The 13332-nt window shown below is 39.4% G+C and overlaps 2 protein-coding genes across 4 annotated transcripts; one reads left to right on the plus strand and one right to left on the minus strand.

The window, feature by feature from the left end:
* Window positions 1–6411, minus strand: LOC119727749 (PDZ domain-containing protein 11-like). Of its 3 annotated transcripts, none has more exons than XM_038199793.1 (7): window positions 6319–6411; window positions 5222–5320; window positions 4189–4275; window positions 2574–2630; window positions 2091–2189; window positions 815–875; window positions 1–313 (listed from the first exon to the last, which is right to left on the minus strand). In XM_038199793.1, exons 2-7 carry the CDS (start codon window positions 5291–5293, stop codon window positions 252–254), a joined length of 438 nt encoding a protein of 145 aa, XP_038055721.1. In that variant the 5' UTR covers window positions 5294–5320; window positions 6319–6411; the 3' UTR covers window positions 1–251. The 3 variants fall into 3 exon arrangements, with proteins under 3 accessions (XP_038055721.1, XP_038055722.1, XP_038055723.1); XM_038199794.1 differs by having other exon boundaries at window positions 6293–6374; XM_038199795.1 differs by lacking the exon at window positions 2574–2630.
* LOC119727748 (40S ribosomal protein S3a-like) lies at window positions 6351–13332 on the plus strand. Its single transcript, XM_038199791.1, has 6 exons — window positions 6351–6489; window positions 7773–7876; window positions 8929–9116; window positions 11007–11215; window positions 12351–12460; window positions 12888–13332. The coding sequence occupies exons 1-6, from the start codon at window positions 6428–6430 to the stop codon at window positions 13016–13018; spliced, it is 804 nt and encodes a 267-aa protein (XP_038055719.1). The 5' UTR covers window positions 6351–6427; the 3' UTR covers window positions 13019–13332.

The raw sequence follows: 13332 nt of genomic DNA on the forward strand, positions 1-13332 counted from the left end.
TGGTCAAGGAGATTACAGACTAGGAGTTTGGGATCATTTCTCTGAATCAGTAACTAGATATCAAAACAGTTCATTGGTTCTGTCACGGACATTACACTTCCTTTCATAACGCTGGAACTGCTAAATAAGAGGAATTAAATTCACCAACTTACCAGCTGTTAGCAAAAAAAATAAAGAAATATTCACGATTTGCAAATCCATTAAAATTTTCTAATTTTGAAGGATATTTCAAGATCGGACAGTGAGGGAATTCACTTTTCGTTGTATGGATGATGTTGGGGACTTTCTACTCTCTCATAGGTTTTGTTGTAGCCTGGGATTGTAGAAAAAGAAAACCACAGTATAAGACAAACAAACAAATAACAAACAAACAAGTAAACAAACAAACACAGTTAAGTAATACAAAGATGCCATCAAGTCAATCACAAGTCAGGTCAATATACTGAATATACTGAATATTTGAATGTTCGACCATCAACCCAATATTCAAATAGCTTTTTGCCGGTTGAAATATTCAAAAACAACAAAAACTACCCACATACACACAAGAAAAAATGCCTTTAATTTCAAATCTCCTTAAAGAATCATTTGGCAACATGAACATACATGCGTGAACATTAAAAGATAGGACGGACCAATGCGCTAATATTGGTTAAATTTTTTTTTTTTTTTTAGATTAGTTGTACCTTACAGACTAACTGTCACATGAGATGGCGACTCCAGGTGAAAAAGTCACTATTTTGTCACAAAATGACAGGAATGATGATGAAAATTGGTGGTAATTAAGGGAAAGGTTGTAATAGTCAAAACTCACCAAACGGACTGTATTTCAGCTTGATGTCAATCTCCTTGACAGACTTGAGTATTTTCACAGCCTTCCAGAAACAAAACCAAATGTACAGAAAAGATTGTCACATCATAATGTAAGCATTTGAAACCACTTAAACCTGTCAGGTAACACTGAGTAGCTTAGTGGCTTTCATGTTCAAAACTTGAAGGACTAACGAGGAAGGAAGCAAATCAATAATCTAATTTTCTATACTGTGTTTAACGGTAGATTACATCATTTTTTCATTGTGTATTTTGTTTCGTTTCGGGTGCTTAAAAACTAACCTGTTGAACTTTTAGCTCGGTAAATGCTGTATATTCCGAAAAACAATATTCTAGGATCTTGATTTCAATTCATAAGTTGCCGAGTCATGTTTTGAATTGCGCCCGAAATCAACGTCCAGGACATGTTCATATTTGGCCGATTACAGCTACGCGATGTCACCGACTGAACCAACGCAATGTAGCAACCGTGCGCGCGTGTGCGTCGTGTCAACGCTTGCGCACCCCCATTTACGGCTTTGCCGAATTAAAAACGATTTACTATCAGAAATTTCCAAAACTGCATCTTTAGATGCATCTGTGGAAATGACTTTCTTTTATTGTTTTCTTAAAAATGACAGCATGCCAGAAAGAACAATTTCACAGGGAGTTGCCATTACCATCTTTAAACTGTGTATGCTTTTCGACAATAATTTTGTCAGTTTGTTTTTGGATAGCTGCAAATGACCTTTAAATTATCACTTTGTTCTCCTTGGGCCTCTATTTGGTTACAATTAGCCAAGCCACGAAACTGGGCCTTAAAGCATATCAAGGTTAATCTGAGGAGAACACCCAGTTTGTGCATGGAAAGCCATAACACAAAGGGGTCCGTAAAGAACTGGAACTGCTCTTGATCATATAGACAAATCTGGGCATACGGTCACTGTACACTCACAAGGCCCCTGCAATGGAGAAACCATCGTGGCACACCCTTATACGAAGCAACTGCCCCATGACAGATTATCTGAACAATAGCTAGCACAATGCTTTCGCCATTGAAGGGGGCCTTCAGGATAAAAGTGACAGCGTGCCCTGATTGGTCTATAGGGGCTAGCCCTAAATCTATATCTTAGGCTGCATCCGAAATCAGCTGTCTAGAGCTAGGTCTAGGTCAGCGCCCATTGAAAATACGTGGAGACGCACTGACAATAGACCTAGCCGTAGCTCTGGAAGCCCATTTCGGACACTGCCTTAGTCTTCCAAACAGATCAAGTCATTACCTCATCATGCGTGATATTGGTGAAGTCCATGCTGTTGACACTCAGGACCAGATCCCCACGCTTCATGCCTACTCTGAAAGCACTGGACTCTGGAATGACCTAGAACAGAATCAAATAGATGAGAGTAAATGAATCAGGGCTCCTTGCAGTTCTAGGAAATAATCATTGTAACTTGTATAGATCTTTTAAGAACATAACATCTGAAATATGTGTTTTACAAAATCAAGCTGTTTGACTGTGAGAGATTAGAAATATGAAGCTCCGTCTGAAACGAGGTTGTTGAGAAACCTTTGAAGAAAAAATATACTACAATGATTTTTGTTGTAATGACACTGATCTTGTAATTCTGGCGCTACTTGCACATTACTGAGTTGAGTAGCAGGTGTGATTACAATACACAAACATCGTATTTATAACTTTACAAAAAAAAAGTTTGATCCATGTTAGTTTAGTTGGAACTTTGAAGTGAATAACAACGCTTACCCTGGAGACATAGATACCACACCGATGCTCCTTGCCCCCTCGAATGTTGAAACCAAGCTGTAAGCCACAAACATAGTGAAGATAAGAGTAGTAGACAAAACATAAGAAGATACCAAAAGATAAACTATTGCAGGATGAAATGAGTTTCTTTTGCATTTCTGAAAAAATTAGCCTCTGGTTTTCCATACCTACCTTAATTTTGACAATGAATAGTGAGTGTCAGTGATCATGCTACCCATGAAAGAAACCTATTACTTCCGCTAAGGAGGTTATATTTTCATCGGATTTGGTTAGTTTGTTGGTTGGTTTGTCTAAGAAGATAACTCAAAAAGTTATGGACAGATTTGCATGAACATTATTTTTAGGGGTAGTCCTTGGTGCAAGTACAAATCGATTAGATTTAGGAAGTGATCCGGATCTGGGTCTGGATCCAGGATTTTTGTTTAAGGATTCTTCACCATTTATGCGAGTATTTCTTTTGGGTGTACTGACAATATGGCGGGGAATTGTTTAGCCTTGGCGGAGGTTCGCGCTCTCCGAGTGCTTTCTAGTTTTAACTGCTGCACTTATTTCAAACCCACATGTTGTTTTCCAAAACTAACAGATTACATGTATTTACAAGTGCTTGCAACAGCTAGCATATTATTTGTAAATTAGTCACCATCTTTTTAATCATTTCTAATTTATGAACTATGCCCTTTAATTTCATTGGAAAGAAGCCTGCAGCTGTTGCGATGCACAGCTGGTCTATGCTGGTTTCATTTTGTCAAAGTGTCTGAAATTTCATTCTATTTATAATCAGGTTTATTTGAACAGTTGTTCTCACATGTAATCTGAACTTGAGGATGGTTTAAACTTTCATATGAAAGCAAAACTGAAGTTACTTTTATGACGTCAATAAGTGTAGTGTCATTGTGATGTTCATTATTGTCCTGACAATTTCACTTCACTCTCAAATTTGGAAATGAAAAATATTAAATATATGGTTGGCTTTAATAGCCCAATCTCGGCATACTATCAATTTTATCACAAAGGCCCCTTTCAAAGGAGTAAGCACTGTGATAGCTATTGTTGTGTTAATCCGTCACAGGGCAGTTGCTTTGTGCAATAGCATGCACAATTGTTTCTCCATTGAAGGGGGCCTCCTGAGTGTACAGTGGTCACGTGCCCGGATTTAACTATAGCACTTCGTGGGGCGCTATGGTCCAATGGTTACGGTGTTCGACTCGTGTGCCGTGGTACATGCATTTGAACCCTGACCTTTGGAACATGGTGCTTGTGCTCTTCAGCAAAGAACCCAGTAACAATTGTCGCTAAGAGAAGGGGTTTGCCACGGTGTTTCTGGCAGCGGCTGCAACATGCGCCACCATGCAGCACCTAGCAAAAAGGTGCTACATAATGGGTCTCATATGTTCATATACTTCATTTACCTGTCTTTTGTTGCATTCTCCCCTCGCGATTTGTATCTTTTGGAAAAGGCGCTATATAAATTACGGTTATTATTATTATTATTTATACCAATTTCTATTAAAGTATACCACAATGGGCCTTTAGGTACACTTGTTGAACTTTCCCTTGTTGACACAATCAGTAAGTGATTGAATAGAAGTCATACCTGTCCTGAATGTCTGCTCCTTGTGAAGCGAACCGATCGTAGGAGAAACTGTGTCAAGTTGTTATCATAATCAGCATGCCCAATCCTCTGTTGAAAAAAATAAAACAAGTGAATGATCACTTCGTCACTTCATCCTGATGATACCCATCAGGAATGTTTGGTTTTCTCTGAAAAGTCAAGTTTCCAGATTCATGAGATCCTAGTCTTCCATTTTTTTGAGAGCACTGCCTTCTCACAAGGACTTTTTATGCCAAACTAATTTAGTTAAAATTAAGTTACCATCACTTAACTGTTCTATTTTTTTTTTTTTGGTAACAAAAGCAACAGTTCCTCAAAACTGCACAAAGTTTGAGTGAGGATCCGAGAAGAAGAAGAAATTCACATTCCTAGAGTTTAGAGGAAAACACCGGACTATTTCATGGAAACCAACTGAATAAAGTAGGGGCTGAAGACCGAATCCACTTGTTATTTGGTTGGGACTGAAACCCGGGGTCAAAGACATGGAAGGCACAGACAGTATTCTACTACTGCATCGTGTCCCTTCCAAGATGTTTTTTAATATTTTTGTAGTGTACTTTTTTTTAATTGTTTTTTTTTACTGTTGTTGTTATATTTTGTGTTGCTTTTATCAATTGGCAAAATAAAAATGAATGAATGAATGAACCTGACTCCCCAATAAGCAAAGGATGGGTGATTGAACAAGGATTGCAGTTTGCACACTTTAACACTTGATCTCTTCAGTTTTACACATACAGTCGAATCCTGATATAAGAAGAACACTGTTAATACAAGGTCCTGCTTATATTAAACAAGCAACATTTTAGGTCCCAAGTCTGTGTTTTTCTTTGTTTTCCTTTGTTTTCCAGTACTGTTAATACAAGGTACCTGTTATATAACAAGTCCTAAGGACCTTGTTGTAAAGGTGTTCGACTGTATACATGCATCAACATCAATGCTTCCTCTGGTGACATTTCTCTATTTTCTCCAGATTGGTGCATTTATGACTCCTTCCAAGAACAACAAAGACACCTACCTCTTCCGGCGGGATCCACTGTGGTGGGTAGTCATACTCTGGAAGCTCAACGGGGATCTGATGTCTCTTCATTGTCAAAACACGTCCTACGGCAAGTCACTACGAATAAATTCAACCAGATCAAAGCAATCAAATTATTAGGGCATTTTCGAAGAAAGTATTCGATTACTCAAAACTGTGTTTGACCGAATATTTGAATATTCCAAACTTGCCGATCAAGTTTACTGCGTGCCACGCCAATGAAATGTTGCACACAAAGCGCGCCAGTTGAAATTTGCGTGCGGTGCAGCGATCACTACTAGGTACTATGGGCTGCTTGAGTGTTTTGCAGTAAGTATTTTATAACTGTCCGCAAAGGCTTTAACCTGCTAAAACGATGGGAACAATGAACCGCAGTTGACAAGAAGTCATCAATTTGCAATCTTTTCAATGTGTTGTAAATTGTAGCCTAATACTTTCTTTTCTTTTGAAAAACCCATTTATATTAATTGCTATTGATTGGACATGTTTGATGGGCCTGGTCAGGACACAAAATAAAGGCAAAAAAAGTAGGATGCTGGTTTAATACACACATTGCAGACCCTTTACATGGTGCCCAGATGCGCTATGTCCTCGTACAATCTTGCGGGTTTTTGAGGCAAACTTACACACTAAAACTCAAACTATTTAAACACCTATCACCATGATCACAACAAACAAAATAAAATGCATGTTATTGTACAACAGCAAACAAAAAAATGTTGATTGGAATCATCACGCCTTAATCATGATTATGAACTGCTACACACTACAAAGTATATAATAAGTAGGTAAGACTATGGTAAGACCATCAACATGATCAACTAGGACAAAAATGCTAGGTAAAAATGGGTAAGTTGAGATTGCAAACAAACTCCGCCCCCTTTCTGCCATGATCAAGTGGCTGGGGTACAGCTGCAAAACATCACTGGCAATTACAGCTAGCATACTCGTTACAGAACAGATCCAGCCACGTCATATTGCTCTGTCAATGCCCAACTTCTACACCGATTACTCAAATATATAAAACTTCGGATATAACGGGGAAAATACCTCGAAAAGAATGTTGAACACCTTACCGGATCGCAATGTTCAGTGAGTGGTGAAAAACGCCGGTAAATTTGTTGTTTACATCCCGACAACAGAGGGCGCCCCATAAATCGTTCTCTTTCATCCCACGGCCCAAACATGGCAGTCGGCAAGAATAAACGACTGACTAAAGGAGGAAAAAAGGGTACCAAGAAGAAGGTGTAAGTAAAAAATATTCACAAAGTTTAGTCCTTTTGTTATTATATTTTAATATTTTTGAGGTTTCAATAATTGAATTGCAATGATTGATATGATATTCCTGGGTTTGATCAGTGGTGCGTATACATTATTCCGTGCACTAGTTAAAACATGTATTTGAACGGCAGTTTCACCCAGTAGCGGCTGTAATGATTTTTTTTTATGAAAGTGTGCACTTTTTATAATACTGGTCTCCTTTTAAGTTTTACCGCTTTTCGTCACTCAGAAAATATAATGTTCAGTTTAACCAGTTTACTAGGTTTATCATGTTATTTTGTTGACAGTTGGGTGCGATCGGTGGATCTGCGGCTGCAATCGCAGAGACATGAGAGAAAATGAAATGCACTTGCGCGATCGATCAATCTTGTAGGAAATCTCAATCGTTGAATTAAAAAGAACGCAGTGGCTATTGTTACGGCAGCCGTAACGCATTTCCCATTTTCTATCGTTACGGTAGACTGCAACTTTTATAAAAACATGAGAAGAAAATATAAAATTAGAAGGAAAAAAGTGAATTTGAACGTTATGAAATTCGGACTTTATTTCCCTTTAAAAAAAAATCCTCTAAAACCTCAGGTTAGAAAAGGAAAAAAATTTGAGTGCAAAACTGAGATGCGAACCCGCAACCTCGCGGTGCAAAATCCTACCCTCTATCGACTGAGTTGTCGCACTGCTCGCTAAAACGTGGGGAAACAAATAATTATATACTTGCGTGCGTATCAAACAATTATCGTAGAGGGCGCTAAACCGGCTGCCGTAACGATAGCCACTTCGTAAAAAGAAAAGGTGATCGACATGACCGATCGCGCAGATCAACGGATCACACCCAACAGATCCATAAGGCTGAGTCAATGAAAGTTGAATCACTGTTTTCAACATTCAACAGTTGAACATGATCTTAACTTAAAGATTGCAGAGTCTAACTAGGCCTAGGCCTACTGCACTAACTTAGGCCTAGGGTTAAAATATATCAAAATCAGCCACACAGACAAGGTTTTCTTACCATCTGGATTCCGATTGAAAGTGAACATTGTCGAATATCCCAGGGTAAAGAATGCATGGAATGTGGCAGGGGATAACCTTCCTTACAAAAATTAAAAGAATTGTCAAACATAAATGAAATTTTCCAACATTGTAGAATTGTTTTCTTGTTTTATTGCATATTAGTACACACAATCAGTGTATTATGCTTTACAAAGTTAATAATGTTAGTGTTACCAGTCGTACAAATTTGTTTTCCCCGTAGCGTGGACCCTTTCACCAAGAAGGAATGGTACGACGTGAAGGCACCTGCCATGTTCAACGTCCGGAACATCGGCAAGACACTCTGCACCAGGACACAGGGAACAAGTGAGTAATGTATTGAAAAACCAGTTGGAAAAAATATTGCAACCTGACGCCACTTCAGAGGTTGGGTACAAAGTCTATGGAGAGTCAAGAACATTTTCTAAGTATTTCCTAACAAAATTGGAAATGTTTCTCAGTCCCAGATTCATGTCTTATCATTTTTGCAATGACTGACCAGCATTTAGATGATATGTGAAGAAAAAAGTGGCATCAGGTTGCAACATTTTTTTCCAACCAGTTACCAGTTAATACCTCATGTTTCCTAAGAGATCCATACGATTTGATGAGTGACATTTTACCAGTAGCCATATGTACTTAATTCAGCTGCATCAAAAATGATGCTTGGAAAAGTGTTCAACCCTAACCCTCCTCAGTCCTCCAAAATAATCCAGGTGGTTTTTGAGTGTTGATTTATTGTGGAGGATGCATTGTGTCAAGTTTGTAGACTGTACCGTGCATTGTTTATGTTCAGCCAAGCATAATTGAGCTCTGCATTGTGCTTGATATGATTCGCAGTAATTCTGAATGTCATTGGCACTCCCTCAACCTATTAACAGTGATTGTTGGAGGATTTAGACGGATTGGGACAATGGTCACCCCTCCACTGACCAAATTTAAGAAATAACATGATTTGCGAGGATTGAGGCTGAATCCTTGTTTACATGGTGGCAATTGGAGGATTTTGCAGGATTGAGGATGATTCCTAGCCAAAAGGGTTAGGGTTAAGCCACAAACTGCCATAAATAGTTTGTGTAATTGCCTGACGTCAGTTAGTTTAGACAGAATCATTCCTAGCTGTCAATCACAATTCAGTCGTAACTAAAATCATATTTCAGGTCACAAATATCAGGGGATGACCATTTACAAAGGAACTTCTTTTACACAGTTCATTTGAATAGCTTGTCATTTGACTTAAGACTGGATGAATAATGAAGGACTTGTGATAACTCACATACGTTTCTTGATGGTTAAAAAAAGAACTGTTCCCTATTCATTGTAGCCCTATTTGTAACCACTGCTTCATAATGACCTCATCTTCATAAATCTTATTTCAGAGATCGCCTCTGATGCTCTGAAGGGGCGTGTCTTCGAGGTCTCCCTGGCCGATCTCCAGAACGACGAGGTTGCGTTCCGCAAGTTCCGTCTGATGGTGGAGGAGGTGCAGGGCAAGAACTGCCTGACCAACTTCCACGGCATGAACCTGACCAGGGATAAGTACTGCTCCATGGTCAAGAAGTGGCAGGTAGGTAGCACTCACAAAATGGTTTCTGCCCTAGAGTCCCAAAGGAAAAGTTTAGCCATGAAAACTGCTTGGAAAAATGAATGAGCAAAACCACTTTTGATATGCCACATGTAGAGTGTCAAATTTCTGAACTAACTTAGAATGCACTTACAGTATAAGCTTTGAATAAAAAAAATTTGTCAAGGCAAATGTAGTAAACGGTCAGACATTATCTGATTTCCAACCATATTATAGTTTCACCTTCTGGAAGCTATTTTATTTTGGCATTTGATAATTGTGCCCAGGTACACGAAGGCTCAAAATACTTGCTGTTTCTCAGCTTGCCAAATATTTTGCTGTGAATGTGTATATGCACATTTAAACAATTTGAAGCCGTAGTGAATATTTTAAAATGCATGTGACTGCTAACATTACTACTCTAATAATATTACTTTGCCGTCTTGTGTCAGTATTATGTTATGAATTGTTTTGCTGTGAGTGTATATGGACCTTTAACCCTAACGTACCTAAATCCATCAAAATCCACCCCCCTGTTTCGGGGGATTTCGGCGGATTCAGGATACCTCCATATTGAACAAACTGGGGGATTTTGATGGACTCAGGATTCCAAGCCTAGCGGAGCTGGCGGATTTTGATGGATTCAGGATGCCTCCATTTTGAGCTATTGGGGGACTTTGATGGATTCAGGATCTCAACAGTTTAACTCTTTTGCAATGTTTGTGGTCAAGTAAATACTGCTCAGCACTAGCCCTGACAAGTCTGTCACATACTGTACAAACATGTACACACATGTACTGGGTGGACTTGCATGGAGGGTCTCGTGCTGGAGGAAAGATACAAATAATGCGCGAAACGTGACGAACGCAACGCCGTTTACGCGCAAAGAACACCATGTGCATCGCTAATAATTATGTGTGCGCATCGCGTAAATACTCGGTGCGCATTTCTTGCTTCGCGCGTGTTGAGCTAGGTCACGTGCTGGAGAAAAGATACATTTAGCTCCATTACTTTACGTTAATTTGTTGCGCGTCTATGAGAGACAACCAAAATGGTGGAGATTTATCGCACAGTGACTGGGCGCGTGTGGACGCGCTGCCGATCTAGTCTTTTCATTCTATATCTATGGTTTACGGGCTGAAACATGCGCTAATGTCTTTCACACAAATTTTGTGCGCGAGACGTATTCACTTCGGTACTTATCCATGCTGGGGTCGCCATGCATTGGTGTATTTTGATGGATCCTATGCAACAACACACATCACAATTTTCATGCGAGCATGGTATCCTGAATCCGTCAAAATCCACCAGAAAGTTAGGTGATGGATTTTGAAGAGTCTATGGAAAAACATGCTGTATTTTTTTTTATGCCACCATGGTATCCTGAATCCGCCAGAACCCATCAAGACTTTTGCTGGTGGATTCTGGCGGATTCAGGATACCTCCAGAATCTACACTGGGGGATTCTGATGGATTCAGGATACCAGCATTTTTTGCATGACAAAATTGGTGGATTTTGGCGGATTCAGGATACTTTCTAGTAAAAGAGCCCCAGGAGTTAGGGTTAAACAATTTGACAATGTAGTAAATATATCCAAAATACATGGAACAGCCAACAACCTCATATTTTATTGGAACACCCTAATTATATAAAGTGTACCACATCACAGTATAATTTTGTGCACAATAAAGGCGAGTTTCTCGGCGCGAAAGCCGATGCAAGTTTTAGGTCCGGAAATGCCAGAATTATTCGCAATTCATACAAGTTTAGCACATTTTAATTCGGTAAAATTTCACAGGGAATGTTTCATTACCTCAGAATCGTTTCGCATTCGCTTTCGCTTGAAGTATGAACTGGCCTTAAAACCTGTTGTCCATTTACCCCTGCTACAGACCATGATCAATGCCAACATTGACGTGCGTACCACGGACGGCTACCTCCTGCGCCTGTTCTGCGTGGGCTTCACCAAGCGTCGCCAGCACCAGATCAAGAAGACCGCCTACGCCCAGTCCACCCAGGTGCGAGCCATCCGCAGGAAGATGGTGGAGATCATGCAGAGGGAATGCGGCACCAGTGACCTCAAGGATGTCGTCAACAAGTTGTAAGTGTCACAAAGACTTGAGAAAATTTTACGGAGCCGCTTATTAGAAGATGCTATATATCAGATGTGTGCTCAGCAAACATAAGTTGGGAAATAGTCACAAACAACATACTGGTAACATGTCATGCAAAGTTTGAGCAATTTTCGAAATTTGCTCCGGGGTTCGAATGACCTTGTGTAATGGCATCCCAAATCCCAATCAGGCGATTCACAATGCAGTACGCCACCAAAAGTTTGCCATGTAGAGTTAATTTTCGAGTTTACGGTCGACATTACATGGCCCATTTGAATGAGTGTCAGTAGAAAAGTTGAGCTAATTTGTTATAGATTTGGGCATAGCGTTCTGCCACCTTACAAAAAACTTCCTATTGATAAAAATAAAATAAGAGGGCAAACATATATTCGAATCATACTTTTACCAACTTTCTGGCCGGAAAAACTAACAATTCTAAATGTCCCGTGCTGCAAATTTGTCGACCATCTCCCACAATGCACTGGGAAAAATTAACTCTCCGTGGCAAACTCTTGGTGGCGCACTGCATTGTGAATCGCCCGAATTGCATATCACTTTCAAAGACAGCCGGAGTCATTCAAAAATTATGGAAGGGATGAAATTTATAAAAAATTGTGGCACAAATTCATTTCCAATAGGCAAAATTTGAACAAGTAAAAAAAATTGCATTTGAGGTTATAAAAAGATTGGTCCTGATCCAATCTGAGCTTAATCATTTACATTTTGAGACAACAGAAAATGAAATTGTGAAGCAAATGTCCAATTGTTATTGTAAATTTCTCAGTGTTGGGTGTCTGTTGTAGTCAATGCTGTGAACTTTTGTAACTCTTCAACCCCACAATGTATACACAAGCCTTGGAACTTGCGCAGGAAAGGACAGCTTTCAGCCGTTTAGTCGCCGCGGTCATATGGCCTTCTGGACATTTGGATGTTGTTGTTATTATTGTTGTTGGTGGAATTTAGAAAATAACTACATGTATAAATAAGTAAAGAATTGAGGCAATATTTCATTTGCAGTCTAGATAAGGGCATTCTCCAAGTTTTTTTTTCAGTTTACCAGAAGAAATAATGGAGAGGTTTTTCCACTCAAACTTGCATTGTTTTGTTTTGCTAAATGCTTAGGATCCCAGACAGCATCAGCAAGGAGATTGAGAAGTACTGCCAGGGCATCTACCCCCTGCATGAGGTCCACGTCCGTAAGGTCAAGGTGCTCAAGAAACCCAAGTTTGACAGTAAGTCCTCAAGATCTTTTAGTATGGGTTTTTACGAAGAACAGTGATAATTAAATGATAAATAATAAAAATAAAATATCACTGCCATGTTACATAAAATCAGTGATCATAACAAGGATGTTTTTATGGAAGCATAAAGCATTTTTTGTGATTTTGCATATTGTTATGTTGACATTTGTGTGATGTTTTTGCCATGAAAATCCAGAATGCTTTTGTGCAGTCTTTGCTTTCATTGTCTCTTTATACTTCGCGGTTACACGTTTTGTCAAAGAACAAGCTGTTTCTAGCTCTTGGGGGGAAAGGGGTGGTGGGGGTGTGTAGTTGGCTGAAGATGTTACGATGAAACATTTATGCTGGAGCTCGGTTTTATTTATTTTTTTGGTGGTACTTTCTAACGATTTGTCCATTTTTGATCTCTTCAATATAGTCAGCAGACTGATGGAACTCCACGGTGAGGGCAAGAATGCCGCTGCCCCTGCTGCACCCAAACCCGGAGCAGACGGTGCCACAGTAGAGAGACCGGACGGCTACGAACCACCAGTGGTGGAAAGCGTTTAAAACATCAACAGCTGCATCTATCACTTAACAGCGCCAAAAACAAAAACTTGGCTAAAGTCGTTATAATACGGAGAGCCCTTTTGAACTCGAATAACAACCATGAATCGTAACCATTCGCAACATAGATTATAAACCTGGAAAAGTGCAAAATATTATTTTCCTGTTTGAGCCCCTTGGTATATTGGCCAGATAGCAAGATCTCAGGTTCTGTCACAATCCCCAAGAAAGGATATTTTGGACGAGGATATCTGGCTTATATATTATTGTGGAACTGGGATGAAATAAACCAACAAAAATCTATTGAAAGATTTTAA

This window comes from Patiria miniata, unplaced genomic scaffold (assembly GCF_015706575.1).
Source record: "Patiria miniata isolate m_02_andy unplaced genomic scaffold, ASM1570657v1 HiC_scaffold_20, whole genome shotgun sequence".
NCBI classification, from domain to species: domain Eukaryota; kingdom Metazoa; phylum Echinodermata; class Asteroidea; order Valvatida; family Asterinidae; genus Patiria; species Patiria miniata.

Bases quoted from the DNA above. Each gene is read 5' to 3' on its own strand.
- LOC119727748 (XM_038199791.1), top strand. From the start codon at position 6,428: ATGGCAGTCGGCAAGAATAAACGACTGACTAAAGGAGGAAAAAAGGGT. The intron at 6,490-7,772 runs GTAAGTAAAAAA...TTTTCCCCGTAG, and splicing joins AAGGGTACCAAGAAGAAGGT to CGTGGACCCTTTCACCAAGA. The intron at 12,461-12,887 runs GTAAGTCCTCAA...TCTTCAATATAG, and splicing joins CAAGAAACCCAAGTTTGACA to TCAGCAGACTGATGGAACTC.
- LOC119727749 (XM_038199793.1), bottom strand. From the start codon at position 5,293: ATGAAGAGACATCAGATCCCCGTTGAGCTTCCAGAGTATGACTACCCA. The intron at 2,190-2,573 runs GTAAGCGTTGTT...ATTCTGTTCTAG, and splicing joins GTGGTATCTATGTCTCCAGG to GTCATTCCAGAGTCCAGTGC. The intron at 876-2,090 runs GTAATGACTTGA...TGTTTCTGGAAG, and splicing joins CCAATATCACGCATGATGAG to GCTGTGAAAATACTCAAGTC.